Consider the following 17,962-nt stretch of genomic DNA (forward strand, 5'->3'; position numbering starts at 1 on the left):
CGCGAGGCAGAACTTACCATTCAATGGGTCATTTGTAATTGAGACCGCCGTTGGGCCATCCCGCCTCGGGGTGGCGTTTCTTTTTTCTCCTTTCTTCGATCGTTTCTCTCGTTCTCGTTTTAACGTTGAAGAAAACTGTTGATTTAGTCGAGCACGTGGGAAGAGTATGTTCCTGTTATTAGCGCTTCAGTCCGGTAAGCTGAAGTTTTGTTGCTCCTGAACTCTGTCCCGCTAGCGCCTCGCTAAGGGTGGATGGAGGAGAATTCTTGGAACTTTCGTGGACTAAGATACCTACGGTGGTGTACCTAGGATGTCAAGAGCTCGACTTACTTTTAGGTAGGTAGTCAGCTATCACCATGTTTTGTTTCGATATGTGTTCTTCATACAAGACGGATTCCATCAACCAATGTTTCGAGTCGAGCAGAATTGAGTGACAAGTATGGGCAGAATATTCTGAATGGGCCAGTGAAACGAAACGTGACTAGAGTTGATACCTCTATGTTAACTAAGCATCTTGGTCCAATGGCGTGCCTGATATCTGTGGCGTTCAGGTGTGGCCGGTTTAGCGCGGAGAGATCCTTTCAAGCCACGGCGGGGCACTTGCCATGGCTTTACCCCTTATTTTCTTGCCCCAGTGTCCAGACTCGGGGAACCAGTAACAACCGAACCAGGCAAAACAGTAATGAATTACTGGCCCGTTGCCATCGAGGTTTCACATTGCCAGACCTGACCGACAGCGGGCATGCGCATTGAAAAGCCTCCCATCGCAGAAAGATAATCAATACTCAACCCCAACTTGACCGTCTATTCGTCTGTTCTACTTCCCGTCCCGTGTGGCCGGAAACATTCCGGTGCCTCGACTATACGGAATAGACGACCCTCGCGCCTTGTCAACGGGCACACAGGATGCCCTCTCCTTATCTCGACATTTCCCAGACGGTTTCCCCCTCGGACCCAGGGTCAGGTCTCGCGATAGGCATTGCCGACATTGACATCACTACCGCTTCGTCCTCGACCACCGAACTCTACAATCCCGACGTCCCCCCAAGCCCTCAGCGGCTTCGAGTCCCAGTTTCCTCCACAAACACCCAACTACACCCCAACGCCCACGCGAACGCCGACGCCAACGCCTACACCCACTCTCGCGCAACGTCCAGGACGCTGCCCGTACCATTGCCTAGGACCTCGAGCCTCTTGCCGCCGCCACACCTGGTCGAGACGCCCAGAGCCTTGATCACGTCGAATGCCTCTACGCCTCGGCCATACCTCCCAAGTCAGGCCAACCTCCCGGAGATTCCCATCCCGCGCCGCTCTGTTTCGCATTCGAGATCGAGCAGCGCCGGCGGCAATTTGAACCGTTGGTCCGTCTCGACGTCGTCCAGCAAGCTATCGGCTTCCAATAGTCGCAGGTCTCACCGCTCTGGCCACCGGTCGAGCTTTGATGCTGCCACCCGCTTCTCGCACTCTACTTTTACCTCGGCCGTACAGGAGAACTCCCCTCGAAAGCTACAGAAGAATCGCCGCGGCTCTAGTTCGGCGGGGTCGCCCGCATCTTCAACTGCTTCACACAACCACAGCCGACAGGCATCGCGCTCGCCGACCCGACACGTGCCACCCCCGATTGGTCTACCCCCCATCGTGACCCTCCCCTCCCTTCAGCAGTCCTTGCAAGAAGACGTCCCCTCGCTGTGCAGCGTTTTCAACAGACCGCCTCCTGATCCGTTTCTTACGCCCAATTCCGAAGATACGACCAGTCTGGCAGGCACGGCCAACAAGCTGCACCACCACCCCCTCACACACGTCGCCGAAGAGAGGCATCGAGTTACGCCCGAGTCCAGCTTCCGATCAGATCGACCAGCAACACGCTTCCCCAACACCATGCCTCACAATCCCCCGCGAGAACCCCTGCCGGGCAACGGTTATCCTCATCACCGCACGCACGCGGCCAAGGGGCCCGGAAACGTCACAACGTCAGCCAAAACAAAGGATAGAGTCAGGCCTCCGTCCCAAAAGACTATGGTATCAAGGGCGCTTCAGCGCGCCAAGACGGCTGTGCAGCTGGACAATGCCCAGAACTTCGAGGGAGCACGGGAATCATATGCCGAGGCTTGCGAACTGCTTGCGCAAGTCCTCGCCAGGACAGCAACAGAGGAGGATAAGGAAAAGTTGGAAGGCATCGTAAGTTTGCCGTTGCCGTCTCGTGATATCGTCCTGGCATAAAAGCTAGAGACTCATATGCTGACCCATCATCTTTCACCCTCGGCGCAGAGGCAAACGTACGCCAGTAGGATCGAGGAGCTAGATCAGATGGACTTGATGTATGCTCACGATGACAAAGAGCTGCCCGCTCGGCCCGAGAGCTACGGACTGCAGCCCGGCCCAGTCCTGCAGATGAACGACGAAGACACGGACGAGATGGCTATCGTGGAGACGGCGACCCTTGCCAGGATCTCAAGGATCGACGATGTCGGCCAGAGTCCACATACTGGCCCACCAGACTGGAGCTCAGGCTATCCGGTGAGGGGCCTTGCTCGAACGGCCGGGAGCGACGACTTGAAATACGGCCTGCCCAGACGAAACCCCGGCCAATACCCTCTCCAATCGTCGTTCTCCAGGTCACTTGCCCGGGATCCCGCCGCCGATGACCATTTCATCTTCCAGAGACCTGCCGAAGACGCATACGTACCACCTTTGTTTCCGCGGCAAACCAACCAGCGCACCAGCCCAGAGACCATTGCGCAGGCCGGCTTTCCCGAGACCCATGTTGACTCTACCTACGGACATGAACGAGCAATGAGTATAGAGTCGAATTCGTGGCTGGATCCTATAGATGAGTCGGGCGATTCCGCCGCATCGTCGGTTCATTCGCGAACCTCCTCGCTTGGCTACCGGAGACGGAATCTTCGCGCATCTAGCAACGCCACCGAAGCCGAGTTCGACGCAGCGTTAGACGCAGCCGTGGAAGCGGCATACAGCGATGGTTTCGAGCCCATGATGCATTCGGAACCGGGACCCAGCGCATCCGACGACGACGTTGTGGCACGGGCGTTACGCAGAGTCGAGCTGGCCAAGGAGCGGGTGAGGCAGACAGAACGAGAGACGATGGAACTGGCCGAGGAGACGCAAAGGCTACGCCAGCTTCAGCAACGGAAGGACTCGGATACCGTGCTGCGGGAAGACTTCTACGACGATGGCTCTTCGGAGGACGAGGAACTCATCCTACAAGAAATGACCCGGGCGTTGGGCGAGGACGATGGTCCCACGCCTGATTCTGGGGATGGATCGGCCGCCGCCAGCAGACAGTCGGACACGAGTCAGTTCACGGAGACCACCTGGAACAGCTCTCACTGGAACAGCCCTCACGGGCTGAGTGCAACTCCTTCGGCCACCACCATCACCACCATCGCAACCTCCATCGCAGATTCACTTCCCCCGCCGGGTAAGCCGCCATCTAAGCCGCCACCTCAGCCACCCCTTAAACCACCAGCTGTCGCGCCCGGGAGACGTTCTCCCGTGTCGAGCCAAACTGTGCGAAACCGTCGCCTATCAGGGCAAAATCCCAAGCAACTCAAGATCGATACTGGTAACCCGGAAAAGCTGCTGGTCACTTCGACCGCGGCCGGCCTGGGTATCACGGATCCGCTACCGGAAGTGCAGGACGAAGAAGAAGATCCCCTTGCCGGCAGGAGATATTCGGGGGAGAGCGAAATCAGCCCATCACAGCTGGTCCCGCCGTCACCCACGTTGCCAGAATCAGCTCCTCAAGACGAGGACGACTTTGCGAACAGCCGGTCCAGCTCACCTGTGGCTTTTCCCCCGGCTCTTCGGAATAATTACTCGTCCTCCAGCCTGCGGAGCTTGAGGAGCCGGACTCTGTCGCAGTCGAATGGCGACGATGCTTCGGATGGATCGCCCGGCACACCGCTGAGCAGTGGCTTTGGCGTGTCCTCCAGTGGCAGGCCGCCGAACATGCCCGTTGTTGCCACGCCGCTCCAGGGCTCGTTCAGGGAGAAGCTGTTCTCCGCCGGAGGTCTCCACCTATTCGACGATTCATTTCATGCGCCCAACAGCCCCGGGTCGCCTAGCCCTCTCTTCCACGACGCGCCCATGCCGTTGGAGCCCTGTCCGACGGACTATCTGCTGCGGCCGTTCTGGCTCATGCGGTGCTTGTACCAGACCCTGGTGCACCCACGGGGTGGCTACCTCAGCAACAAGCTGTTCGTGCCGCGGGATGCCTGGAAGGTGAAGGGGGTCAAGCTACGAAACGTAGAAGACAAGATCGCGTCGTGTGATTACCTCACGGCAGCGCTCCAAAAGCTTGCGCAAGTCGACACGTGCGATGCCGACGCGGTCCTCGACGAGATGCAATCGCTCGAAGGCGTGCTGGAGCAGGTGCAGGCCAACCTCAGCCGGAAGCTCGGCATGGACGTGGGCGTCCAGGGTTCGGGGACGTTGTTCAAGGACGCATCCAGCTCGGCGGAGATGGAGGCGGCGATTAACGTGCCGCGGTCGGCGAGCGTTTCCAACAAGTCGTCCTTTTCGTGGCGTCGGTTACGGTCGAAGAACTCGAACGCGGGACTAGGCGCTGCTTATAACAGCGGCGGCGGCGGAGTCGGCGGTGGCCTCGGCGGCGGCGGTGGTAAGAATGTGGGACTGTCCGAAAGCGGTGGCAAGGAATCACCCGGGCTGGAAACGTTGCCCATGACACCACACCCCACGAACCGGCCGCCCAAGAGGGACGTGGGCAGTGCGCAATTTACGGGGCCCAACGCTAATTACATGGGTTCACTTGCTCGGCTCTTTGACGCGGCACAGGCTGTGGGTGAGTTTTTTTCTTCTTTTCTTCTTTTCTTCTTTTTTTTCTTCCTTTTTCATGCCTCATGATTGTTCTTCTTGGACTTTTTCTTTCCACACTTTGGTGAAACGGAGACTGACCCGGAACTCCTAGATCAAATTGCACGACAGGTGGAAGATCCGGGGCTCCGCCACGCCGACAAGACGCAAGTCGGCCTGGAACTGTGCACCCGACACGCAGCCGAGTTTTTCGGCTTTTATATCTGCCGGTTTGTCCTGGCGGACATTGGCACCCTGCTTGACAAGTACGTCAAACGGGGGAGCGAGTGGGTTGTTGGATAAAGACTCGAGGATGCATGACGGATCATGTGCAACGTATACGACCATATCATGCCACGTACATACGTATATGTCGCAACGATTTTTCTCGTCTTCCATTACTTACATGTATTGAGGTACGGAGTATGAGGGATGGATGACATTGGATTGTGATACCTTGACAGCGATGATAGGTGAAGCGGGCTGGGAGAGATGATGGGCAGTCCGTTTCGTGCCTACTAGGCCACAACGCTGTTCTTTACATCTTGATACGATACTTTCCCGCGTAGTATTTGATGTTGAAGTCTATTCGCGCCGAATAAGAAAGTTTCCGAGGCCCCGTGACCATTGATGCGTGGTCTCCAATAGTTTGACGACTAGCTGGGTAGATGGACGGACGGATGAGCTTGTCCAGTCAACGACTCCATGGAGACATGTCCACTTGTCGACGAAACAGTTTCAAGTCCCGGTCCATCCCGGAGGATAGACCCTCCATCCCGTCACGCCTCAAGACATGGCCATGACTTGGATATAATGTCTCGCGTCCGTGTCTCTTCCAGTTGGTTCTCTTGCATAACAAAACCTGATTGCATTTCGACGTGCTTGCTGCCCCTCTCTGAACTGATGAGCCACATAAGATTCATAATCGACTGAATCAACACTCCAACACTCTGAGAATTCTTACTCATCGCCATTGTGTCGATGCCAATATCCCATGACGAGCAAGAGAGGGTCGGTCAGATCTTGCAGCTCGCACAATTGCGCAATATCACGTGATTTTCCATTCTCCATTTCTTCTGGAACCCCACGGAAATCCGAAGCAACGGTCCAATGAGCGGACGACGCTAAGAACACACAAGGCCTAGCGCCGATGTCGTGATCAGAGCCCTGTCGTTCTCATCCGACAGCGTCAACTCCATACGTCTCTGTAAGTGCAAAGGCGCAGCAGTTGTTCCCGAACGAGACGATTGCGCCATCGATGGGTGGCACTTGGATGGAGACTCTAAAGGTGATGACCTGCGAATAAACTGGCTGTAAAAGCCTTTTTCGAGGCATTAATAATGCTGGGTGTTGATTACAATGCAGCGGCCCTTTACCCACGGGCCCTTGGGTTCCGGGTTCCAGCCCGTATCTGTCTGTATATACACCATGGAGGGCCTCCCTAAGAGACAAACAGAGAGAGAGTTGGAGCGTTATTATTTTGCATCCCCCTGAATCGCAACTTTCTTCCTCTCTTTCTCTCTTCCACTCCTATTATCTGGCACATTGTGTGAATCCAATATCTTCCTCTCGACGTTCAAAGTGCTGCGTCATATTCTTTGGACTATACAGCAAAGATCCTGATTAATCAACGTGCCTTGCCTCTCTTCGCATCCTGCTATCCTGGCCTCCTGAAGACTGGGAGAACAACAACCTTTACCCCTCTTTTACCTCCTTAACTCTCTTGAAGACTCTGTGTCCCTCGAGAGAAAACGTCTCTTCATCTCCTCTCGCCCAAAATGTCTGGCCCTCTCACAGAAACAGCGCCCTCATCGGCACCTGTCCAGGTTGCGGCAGTCCCTGACACCAAAATGGACCAGCAAGACGTCGAGTCGGGCTATGCCTCGGCCACAGACTCCTCACCAAGCTCCTCCATGGCTTCTCTGCCGCGGATTTCCCTTGCCAAGGCACACCTCGACCACCTCAACGCTCAATTTGAGACCCTGGACGCCATGGACATCCTCCGCATCTGCAAGATCATCTTCCCCAACCTCTACCAATCGACAGCCTTTGGGCTCACGGGACTCGTCACCCTCGACATGCTCTCCAAGCTGCAAGCCGAGGCGCCGACATCAAGTCCCGTCGACCTCATCTTCCTCGACACCCTATACCACTTCCAGGAGACCCACGACCTCGTGGCACGGGCACAGGCCCGGTACCCCAACGTGCGTCTGCACATCTACAAGCCCTACGGCGTCAACACGACCGAGGAGTTTGCCGCGCGGTACGGCGAGAAGCTGTACGAGACCGAGTCGGAACTGTACGACTGGACCGCCAAGGTGGAGCCCCTGCAGCGGGCCTACGAGGAGCTCGGCGTGGCCGCCGTGCTCACCGGTCGGCGGAGGTCCCAGGGCGGCTCCCGCGACAAGATGCCCATCATCGAGGTGGACGACGAGAGGGGGGTGATCAAGATCAACCCGCTCGCCAAGTGGACCTTCCAGCAGGTGCGCGACTACATCGCTCAGAACGACGTGCCGTACAACGCGCTCCTGGACCGCGGGTACAAGTCCGTCGGCGACTGGCACTCCACCAGCCCCGTGGCCGAGGGCGAGGACGAGCGCGCCGGTCGCTGGAAGGGCCAGCAGAAGACCGAGTGCGGCATCCACAACAAGAAGTCGAGGTACGCGCAGTACCTCGCCGAGTTGGCCCAGAAGGAACAACTCGCGGCGGCCGCCGAGACCTTGAACAAGGTTCAGCAATCCGAGACCGTATCTGCCATGTGAGGCAGAATGGCCGCAAGGGCCCTGGGGGGGTTAGTCAACCATAACGTCTCCAGGGGAAAAAGGCGATTGACGACGAGGCGAAACCTGGCATAGTTAGCGTGTATATAGGGTTTTGGCCGGCGATGGATGATACTGCACATACTTAAGGGCGTTCGAGGCGATATATCCCATGACGAAAAGGCATGACGAGGGGGAGTTGGCGTTTTCTTAATAGGTCACGGCATTGGAAGGGGGTGGGGAGAGCGATGACGGAAGGTGATGGGTATCACAATGGTATATAGCGCTGCTCATTAGTTGAAAGGGGGCTCAAATGAATTTGGTCTTATTCTGGTATATCCCGAACGAATCTGGTTGAGTGATGTCTGGTTTGGTTCTTGTGATGTCTGACGTCGGAGCTTCATCGAGGGAGTCCTGACCCCGCACTCCTTCTACACAAGACGGTAAAAGTCGAGGCTTTTTGCTACACAGTATACACTCCACTGTGTATCTCAGAAAGCAACTTGACAGACTCATGACAAAGCGAAGGTCTTTCGCTACCTACCTAGCCTAATCATGATCTCACATTTGACACTGCAACAAGAATATTGTACAAGTTCTCATGTACGAAGTATACTGTACCTACCGTATAATTTAGAACAAACAAACACAGTGTACTTCAACTTCATGTGGACGCTCTCAAATTTCACATATCAAAAGGCATCTCTCGACGACGCACTCAAGCCACCAGTCCTGTGAATGCCATTAATAAACAACTCTTTAGGACTTTAAACCTTCACCATGTCCCATAGCCTGCCAACGCCTCCCGCAAGTTTCATCTCCAGGAAAGCCAGCATCCTCCAACAGCTCGCTGTCCCGGCCGCGGATTACACAGATCTCTCCCCCAAGGGCTCCGTAGACGAGGGCATACGCGACCTCATCGATGAACTCAATGCCTACGACGGATTCGTGACTACGAGCAGCTGTGCGGGTAGGGCCAGTGTCTTCCTCGAAGGGAACAAGGGGGAAGTGCCTGGTCAGGGGCTCTCACAGCAGTCTCCTGTCCCATGGGTTGGCGATGACACCCAGGAGCGCCAGACGCAAGCTGGTGTAGGAGGCAAAGGTGGAGGAGGCACCTGGCTTTTCGTCTCCCATGACCCCATACACACACAGGACCTCAGTGATGACGACGCTGCGTTGTTACGGTTCCTCGGATTGGATTCGTTGAGTGAAGACCCAGGGGAGATGATGGCTGCCGGATGTCGCTTCATTCATTTCAAATTTGAGCCCATGGTGAGTGAGGATTGTTACTTTCGTCTCTCTGCGAAATACTGCAACTTTTCTCTCGTTCTGCCCATTTCTCCTCCCCTCAAACTCGTTCTGCAAGGAGGGGACTGACAGGCACCGGACCCAGATCCTTCACATCCTCGCCGCCTCCCCATCCCATGCCCAGCTCATCCTCCGCTGCGCGCTGCCGTCCGGCTTTCGTGAGAGCGGAGCCTTAAATGTCGACGGAGGTCGCGGCGGCCCCGCGATGCCCATGGTTGCCGTGCGCACCATGGGACTGGGCTTCTCGTCCCTTATCGGATACGAAGCCAGGGACGGGACTCGCAGGGCCGCCGTCTCGGTATCCTATCTACGGACGTTGCTGGAGATTGGAAACGCGCGCTTTGCCGAGAATGCAAAGAGGATAGACAGGTTCCGCACGGCATTGCGGGACGCCGTGGCCGCACCGGGCCTGCGTGGGCCGATGAAAGTAGGTGAGAATGGCGTTGGCTGGGAGGATGCCGCGGCGAGGAGGGAGAGGAAAAGGGCCGAGGGTTTGAGGAGAAAGGCGGAGATGGCTGCCGCTGGTTCTGGCCGGCATGGCGAGGAGCGGAGAGAACGGAATCCAGAAAACGAGCGGGACAAGGACAGTGACATACTCGGTAGCCAAAATCTACTTCATGGCATATAAATGAAACCTTTTCGCCTCGCCTCACTCCTGTCTATATGCGGGTTCTTGTGCCCATCATGAAGCTGTAACCCTGCCCTCGTTCCTTGCCGTTGCAGATTTATATATCGTACACAACAACTTGTCTCTTCTCCGATCAGTATTCCCGTTCTTCGGACAGAGGAAAACTGGGGGAGGATTTCTTATTGCCATACCACCCACCCCGGCCTCGTCCAAACATGGGGGAGCTTTTTTTTTCCTTGCGAGGGAAGCCAGAGATCACGAAATAACTTTCTCAACCCACCCCTTCTCCCAGTTCTTCACCTCCTGCTTGAACGCTTCCACCTCCTGCCAGCAGTCAAGCGGCCGCCGGTCATTCTCCCGCAGGCACCGAACCACCTCGTTCCTCGTGCGCTCCACGCCTTCGGGGAGGTCACGGACCTTGCGGCGTTCCTCCAGCTTGCTGCGCAGCGACTCGATTTCACGCGCGACTGACTGCCGGCTGGGGCCATCCGAAGGAGGCTGCACCTCCTCGCCCACGGTCGCAATCTTCTCCTTCAGGGCATCGGTGCTCTGCGCTTCGAGCTTCTTCAACGTCTCGGCTACGCGGGCCTGGATTTGGAGCTCCGTGAGCTGGGCGCGGGACGTATCGGTCTGTGGCATCGGCAAAAACGGAAGTCTGGTCAGTTTTCTTTCTAGAAGGAAAAATGCTCGTCGCCGCGGGTGGTCAGGGTGGCGGCTGTACCTCATGGCTGTTTTGTAGCGACTCGGCTAGATCGTGAGAGACGCCTGTGGGCGCGGAACTGCCGATTTGATTTGGGTCAGTATTGTAGACGTGGGGAGGCGGAACCAACAAGTAGAGAGGGGTCCTAAGGCCATTTACCTCTTCCACAGGTACGGAGATGTACCGGACGACGGTTTAGACTCGCTGGCTCCCATGGTTGCGGCCTCAATGGGTTGCGAATGTTGATTACGGCTCGGGTGTGATCGATAGAACGTGAGGATGGAAATTCCCGGATTATTGATTATCATCCTGCCGAGCGAGGCCGTTTTGGATGAGTAAGCTGAGGTAGGTGGGCAAAATGCAAATGCCAAGAGATGATGTCAAGTGATAGCAGGCGGCCACATGCCAAGTCCTTTGTCGACACTTTCTTCTTCCATCCCTCCTTCGTTTACGTTGCCAACATATGGAAGAAACCAGATCCATAGCTTCTGGTATCCATAACCTCTGGTGTCATACTGACGGCTGGACCACCACGGTGCCATGGTCACGGAAAGAATATTGCGAATACTTCCGTGTCGAGACCATTAAGCATCTCGCGACTCCAAGGTTCATGGTTACAGAGGTCGTTCATTGAACCCAGTCGGCTCCGCCTCAGCAAAACGAGGCAGATGGCAAGGAATATCGTCACACAAAGACGCATCGGCCGACCGACCGACCCTAAAATCAACCATGTTGAAAGGCCGACTAGACTCACCACTTTGCAAGCCCTTCCCGGACAAGCTAACTCTTAACTAGTCGTGACTTATTCGTGTCTGTGGTGAACCTGGGGACATAACGAGGTATGCATGGGCTATATGGCAGATCCTTCCGTTTTTAAGATCTTCTACATGAACCATCCTCCAGGAGATCCGGGGAGAACATGCCGTGTCTGCTCAGGCAAATCGGCTTCCTCTAGACCATACGATGTGCTCAATGCCATTACTTGCTACCTGGTTCGTGCGCCTTCTGGACCTGAGAAGTAGAATGGTACCTCAGGCGACCTCACAACAACAAATAGTATTGTGCCCTGGACGATCCGACAGGAGACACTACGGGTTGGGAGGGCCGGCAGAGAATTCGACTTTATTGCAGTGCCTTCAAATTAGCCAAGAACTCTGCGGAAGGATTTGTCGTGACGACGGGGAGGAGTTCGTTTATACAATGAGACGAGGATTCGGGGCAGAAGTAATGGATGAAGATTGGGCTCGAAGCAAAGATGATCATGGAGGATATTCGATGAAGAAATTGGCGGAGAGAACCGTAAAGGATCTTATTGATTCAGATGAGGCCCTTATGCGGTTTACCGGCACCACATCGAACCATTTTTTCTTCTTTTCTTTTTTATCGGCTTGGAGAGGAGGTTGCCGTCTACATCGTTGCAATGTCGCAAGCAACTCTCTCTATCCCTAGTAGCTTCGGGGATGGCAGCCAGAGCGGATCTTCCTGCACCCAATTACATATTCCACCCACCTGATACAGGGTTAATAAAGGACCGTCGTTCGCAACCGACTCGACACGATTCCTTTGTAGAAGGCGGGCTTGCGTATATGCTATAGGTCCCAGCCAGGGGGAGACGTGGCGAGAGCGACTTCGTAAGATTCTAGGCACAGTACGCTTGAAGGCCGCCCATTTATCTGCACCTCAAAATATAATTCCGAGATCGAGTTACGGGAGGATAGCCCAATTCGGCCTAGACACTCTGGGCGTCCACGCAGTTCATTATTCTGCGACAACACTTGGCAAGGGGCCTTGTAACTTCTGTTGCCCCTCCAATCAGGTGAGAACCATCTCATATTGTACGAAGTACTGGGTATCAATTGATTACAGTACACGTGCAGTGTGGGTTTAGTCGCTGTACGTTGTACGAGACTCACGTTGTACAACGGTATTCTCGTTGCGCTGTGATTATCAAGGGCCTTGACTTTGCATTGCTCGGATCGCCTGTCCAGTTTAACATGTTACTATAAACTGTTGTAGTGTACTTATTGTTACACGAGTAATTACTTCGAATTCACAAACGGGAATAAACGTGTCAATATACTCGTGCCCGAGTAGCCGTGGATCAGCACCCACATGGACCGGGAAACTCAATCTCGTCTCGAGAGGATGACGTTGAGATCTGCCTCGGTGGTCTTGCACGTGCATATTTCACCCATCGGAGGAATGTACGTAGTGTACGTTGTACGTCGCAGGATCAATGTGCTCGCCTGTGTGCGTCCGCGCAGAGGAGCAGCCCTGGCCAGTAACCCTGAATGTACAACGTACACTTTTTACCGGATAGACCAGCAAACGGGACTGGGCCAGGATTTGAATTGAATCTGGGAACCTTACGTTGTACTTATTTCCACGTTGTGTCAAAAACGTCAGTCCTTCATACGATACCTACGAAGTACTATTATGTGTAAAAACGACGCTGAATTTCATGATAATCGGTACGAATAGAAGTCGACTGGATCCTGGTTTGCCGGTAGACGGCACGATTTGGCGAACGGCAGCCAATACCTCGAGCCCATACCGTCGCGGCGCGGCGGGCAAGGCAGTCAGGAAACTGTACATACGAAGTACTTCGTAGTGTAGGGGGCTGGGCTTGTCGGCCCTTCCTTTGAATCCACAAAACGAAGCATGTAACCAATCAACTAAGTTTAAGATGGTGGCGTGGTGGACCTTTCGATGCTTCACGCCAAGTGGTCCCCATCGCACGGCTCGCCGTTGACTTGACTGGCTCTTGTTGATCTGACAGCTAGGGGCCCCTTGCAGATGCTTGGTTCGGGTCGTTACCCAGAAGTTGAGCGGAGCGTGTCAAGAATTGCCAGGATTTGGCCCCTCGCCGGTCGAAATCCCAATGGCGACTTTTCCAGCGAGAAACCCATCAATCCTCGCATCATCCTCCGTACGAGTCGGCACCGATTGTGCCTGCGGCGGGTGAAGCTGAAGCTTACAGTACATACAACTGTACGTTGCACCATCAACTAGGACAGGGAGAAACCGAAGCCAGTCGGCTCACACCCAGTCAAGTGGAGGGCCATTATTACTTAATGCCTTGGGAGCGTCACCAGATTGCGAATGGTTTGGTCCTTGGTAGGGCTGGGTTGACCGTAGGTAGCTTGGAAGAGGAGACAGGTTAGTAGGTATCATCAAAAGCACTCTGTGGTTTCCAATCCCACTCGCCTCGGTGTCTACTTAGTATACTTCCACACAACGATTCTCCCGCTCTCTCGTCCCTGTTGCTTACTTCGTATTTTCCTATCGCCAATGTATGTATACGTTGTAGATATTCTTTAGCGTCCTGGGGTCTCTATACCCCACCTAGACAGGAGAGGATGCCTAATATCGTACTTAACTATGTACTGATACAAGGCGAAGTGAGGAGACTTCAAGATGTTTCCGTGAATGTATGTCTGAATCAGCGTGACTGCAATATGTCCCCTTTATCACGCGCGTCACTGGGTTTCTGTGGGTATCCTGTAGTAGCGTCTTGCGTACCTCACGCAACTGCCGGGGCTTGATCGCTGGACATGACAAAGTGATGCGTTTTGAGCATTTATGTTATGCGTCTGGACCTTTTTCGTGGTGTTGGAAGTTTACAACTCGAGTCATTCATCAACCAATTTTTGTTGTTCGATGTACACTAGAGCACGACGAGTCTCTTCCTTTGCCAGCTACAACGAAACCGTCTACAAGGAGAAAAGCACTTGGAAGCTTCGAGTAGTTTTCACGACAGGCCCTCAGCAACCAAGCAATTGAAAAGAAAAACTCGAGGATCAAGCAGGTGTTTTCAAGACCCTGGAGAGCATGTGCAGGGCTGGACTAGACAACCAGGTACGGACCCCAGTCCCATATCTTGGCAGGTACCTTGGTAATTTTAGTGCTGGTCCGTACTCCATAGCGGGGGCTGTATGTACTTTACACGTAATCATATGAGTGGAGGTGACTGACAGGGGCCACACCAACTTCCAGGTACTGTTGGCTTGTACACGTTGTACCTGGCCAAAAACGTCCAGGACCGTTCGGGCGAAGCACCTCCTTACCCACTCATATTAAATGTTCAACGCTCCCTTTTTGACCCTCCCCCTGCCTCGAGCTCTGGGCATTCGTTCTCTGCCTTTTTCCCTCGTTCGGCTTCTCTTCTGTCGATCACTCATATCAAGTGGTCCGTTCTTTTCTTTTCTCCTTCTTCTTTCTCTCCCATTCTCTTGACCGAGGGTTTAACTTGTTTATTTTGCGGTTACGTGCTGCTTGTTGGTATTTCGGCTCATTAGGTATTGACTATTCGGTGTCTACCCAAGGAGTTGAAAGATCTGGCTCTTGCTCCTGCATTCCATCGCAGTCAGTCATCTCGTCGACTCTTACACTCGACAGATTCAAGCAAGGCACACACACGATACATTCACACGTCTCGCTTCTACAAACACCACCCTCGGTTTCAGTCTATCATTTACCTCCTAAACCACCCATTCCCATCCTTTTTTTCTTTCAACATACACCTTCCCGACCGTCGGCTGCGCTGGCACCAAGGAAATTGCTTTCTTCTCTCTCATTTTTGCATTACCTTTCAAGGCTTGCACCAGGACGAACTTTGGGAAAAGGCTCGACAAACCCAGGATTCCCTCTCGAGGCACAGCCAACAGTCACAGGCGCATAGGACGCCGACGTCAAACTCCCCAGCAGCTAGCAGGTTGCTTCACTTCGCAGGCCCGAAGCCATATCCCTACTCGCACTCGCTCGATTTCGCCATTGTCCGTTCACGAATATAACAGAATCATCTTCCACTGTGGAGAAAGATCGACCCAGCCGGAGAACTAGGATCCTGTACTACCTCCTATCAACTATCGGGGCCGTCCGTTCCTCGTCGACCTCGCGGACCCATTTCCAGCTTCACCCACAGGGCTGGACACATTCCTTTGTATCCCAGGACAATCCACGCTGTTCCCATTGAGCAGCCGGCTCGTCCAATTCCACCTAGGCTGTCTTCCTAGGCTATCATTGTTCTTCTCTGCAAGCCTCTTTGACACACCAGCCGACAATGCGATTATCCTTGACTGTTCAATGATACGTCAGTCACATTTGAGCACCAGCCTCCCGCTCCCTTGAAAGCCTCAAATCACGAACCACAAAAACACGCAACACAACTACCTACATTCCATTCTCGCACGCACGAGGACCAAAAAATAAACACCATACAGCATCTTCACCATACACATTTTGGCCGTCCAACTTTCCTTATCGAGACGCCGCAATATCCCGAGAAGACAACCGACACGAAACACACTTCAGAAGATGCCCTTTCCCCGCCACGGGCCCGTCGGCCTGGGACACATGAGCCCAACCGTGGACTTGGCCGCCCGGACTCATGAAACTGCCACCGAAGAGCCCTCTAGTTCCTCAACCATCTCCCCCTACCACAATTCCCTCGCGGGCGTCAACCAACCCCTTAACATGGCTTTCGTCGACGCCTTGTGGTGGACGTTAGGTGGCATGGCCCTCATCGTTCTCATCATCCGCCTTGGTCAAATCGTCTGGGCGAACTTGAGACGCATTACCGCCATGTCATTACCCGCCGAAAACCAGGAGTACTGGAAGCGCGCCCAGTGGAGCTGGATGCCGTGGTTGAAAAGGCAAATCATCTACGCCCCTTTCTGGAAAAAACGTCACAACCGCGAATTCCGCTTGTCCAAGGCTGGCCACATGGGCGTCCTACCTTCGCGTCTTCACAGCATCATCCTCCTCATCTGGGCCATCAGTAACATCGTCTACATGTTCATCCTGAACTGGAACCAGGAGAACGTATATGCCTTCGCCGCCGATGTCCGTGGCCGCTCCGGCACCCTCTCGGTCGTCAACATGGTCCCCCTTATCATCTTTGCAGGTCGCAACAATCCGCTCATTAGCTGGCTCCATATTAGCTTCGACACGTATAACCTCCTCCATCGTTGGATGGGCCGCATCTCCGTCATTGAAGCTATCATTCACACCATCGCTTGGCTCTTCGTCCGGGTGGCCGACGGCGGCTGGAAGACGGTCACCGACCGCATCTTTCACAAGGCCTTTGAAGCCTCTGGCATGCTAGGAACCGTGGCCATGACCATCCTCATGATTCTCTCCGTCTCGCCCGTCCGCCACGCCTTTTACGAGACTTTCCTCAACATTCACATCATTCTAGCACTCACCACCGTCGTCTGCACCTACATCCACTGCGTCGCCACCGATCACCCAGGCGGCCTGCCTCAGCTGCCCTGGATGATGGCCATCTTCGTCCTCTGGTTCATGGAGCGCCTCGCCCGCGTCCTCCGCACCGCATACCTCAACTGGTCGGACCGGGGCTTTACCGACGCCGTGTGCGAGCCCATGCCTGGTGACTGCACACGCGTCACTATGCACCTACCACGTTATGTGGACGTGAAACCGGGTACACACTGTTATCTCCGGTTCGCCAAGATCCGGCCCTGGGACTGTCACCCTTTCTCGGTGGCCTGGGTTGAACATGTCCCTGTCCACGACAAACTCGGCTATCGCAGCGATGAAGACGAGGAGAAGCAACCGATGACACGGCTGGACCCAAAGAACACGACTACGTCGGTTTCCTTCGTCATTGGTGCCCAGACGGGATTCACCCGCCAGCTCTACGACGTGGCCCGCGCGTCAGGTACACCAACCGTCACACTTCGCGCTGCCATGGAGGGTCCGTACGCGGGCCACCACTCGCTCGACTCATACGGCCATGCGGTGCTTTTTGCGGGCGCCACTGGTATCACGCATCAGCTCTCATACCTCAAACCCATCATCGAAGGGTACAACGCAGGAACCGTGGCGACGCGGCGCATTACATTGGTGTGGATCGTGCGAGACTACGAAGCCCTCGAGTGGGTGCGGCCATGGATGGATACCGTGCTCCGGATGCCTGGCCGGCGCGACATTCTGAGGATCCAGCTCTTCGTAACTCGACCCAAGAACCCGCGGGAAATTGTCAGCGCCAGCTCAACCGTGCAGATGTTTCCCGGGCGGCCGAATGTGGCGACGCTGCTGCGCAAGGAGGTGGAGGACCAGAAGGGAGCCATGTGTGTCACGGTCTGCGGACCGGGGGCACTGGCCGACGATGTCCGCCTTGCCGTCCGGATGGTGCAGGACGAAGGAACCGTGGTTGATTTTGTGGAGGAGAGCTTTACGTGGTAAATATTCATTGCGACTTGGATAGCAGAGAGCGAAGACGCTCTCATGCTAACGGGTGGGTTGTACATACACCTTTTTCACGACAGCATATACCCCGGAAACAGTTATTCGGAATCCAAGCCCCAGAAGCAATGGGGACGGGACACACAAATCCCCCAGGCCATCTTTGTCTTTTTTCTTTCTTCTTTTACCTTCTTTGTATATACTTATTTCTATCCCTTTCTCTTCCAGACCCGGATAGTTACTAGAATTTTTGGTGAATTTCGTTTTTTTTTCCTGATGTATTTTCGTGCTTAGGAAGGGGGGAATATAGAGGAAACAGGCATATGTTCTGCTCGAGGATGAATCTCGTCTACGAGGAAATAGACAGCGTTAGAGAAGCCTGATTCAAATGTATCATAACTACACGTCGAACTTGTCGATGCGGTCGTGCTTATTATTTTCTCATCGGTACCGAGTCCCTGCTGTGTCCAACGTACCCGACTCTCGACTCTATCGTGAACCGACAGGGACAGGAGGCATTTGATC

At 54.5% G+C, this 17,962-nt stretch overlaps 5 protein-coding genes across 5 annotated transcripts; 4 read left to right on the forward strand and 1 right to left on the reverse strand.

Moving 5' to 3' along the window:
• The first annotated feature begins 790 nt into the window (after positions 1-790).
• On the forward strand, positions 791-5,445 carry ACRALDRAFT_1081190 (uncharacterized protein). Its single transcript, XM_071019112.1, has 3 exons — positions 791-2,178; positions 2,269-4,822; positions 4,949-5,445. The coding sequence occupies exons 1-3, from the start codon at positions 907-909 to the stop codon at positions 5,134-5,136; spliced, it is 4,014 nt and encodes a 1,337-aa protein (XP_070872971.1). The 5' UTR covers positions 791-906; the 3' UTR covers positions 5,137-5,445.
• Positions 5,446-6,281: 836 nt separating this feature from the next.
• ACRALDRAFT_1062927 (uncharacterized protein) lies at positions 6,282-7,956 on the forward strand. The gene has a single exon (XM_071016691.1). The coding sequence runs from the start codon at positions 6,612-6,614 to the stop codon at positions 7,593-7,595; it is 984 nt and encodes a 327-aa protein (XP_070872972.1). The 5' UTR covers positions 6,282-6,611; the 3' UTR covers positions 7,596-7,956.
• A 373-nt stretch (positions 7,957-8,329) lies between these two features.
• Positions 8,330-9,528, forward strand: ACRALDRAFT_2054060 (uncharacterized protein; the record flags this gene model as incomplete). The annotated part of the gene is made up of 2 exons (XM_071021694.1): positions 8,330-8,864; positions 8,986-9,528. The coding sequence occupies exons 1-2, from the start codon at positions 8,373-8,375 to the stop codon at positions 9,526-9,528; spliced, it is 1,035 nt and encodes a 344-aa protein (XP_070872973.1). The 5' UTR covers positions 8,330-8,372.
• Positions 9,529-9,783: 255 nt separating this feature from the next.
• ACRALDRAFT_2043071 (uncharacterized protein) lies at positions 9,784-10,443 on the reverse strand (the record flags this gene model as incomplete). The annotated part of the gene is made up of 3 exons (XM_071021318.1): positions 9,784-10,158; positions 10,250-10,307; positions 10,388-10,443. The coding sequence occupies 3 exons, from the start codon at positions 10,441-10,443 to the stop codon at positions 9,784-9,786; spliced, it is 489 nt and encodes a 162-aa protein (XP_070872974.1).
• A 5,140-nt stretch (positions 10,444-15,583) lies between these two features.
• On the forward strand, positions 15,584-17,437 carry ACRALDRAFT_2109981 (uncharacterized protein; the record flags this gene model as incomplete). The annotated part of the gene is made up of 1 exon (XM_071023450.1): positions 15,584-17,437. One exon carries the CDS (start codon positions 15,584-15,586, stop codon positions 17,435-17,437), a length of 1,854 nt encoding a protein of 617 aa, XP_070872975.1.
• Between the last annotated feature and the right edge of the window lie 525 nt (positions 17,438-17,962).

This window comes from Sodiomyces alcalophilus (genome assembly GCF_042370955.1).
Source record: "Sodiomyces alcalophilus JCM 7366 unplaced genomic scaffold ACRALscaffold_6, whole genome shotgun sequence".
Lineage (NCBI taxonomy): Eukaryota > Fungi > Ascomycota > Sordariomycetes > Glomerellales > Plectosphaerellaceae > Sodiomyces > Sodiomyces alcalophilus.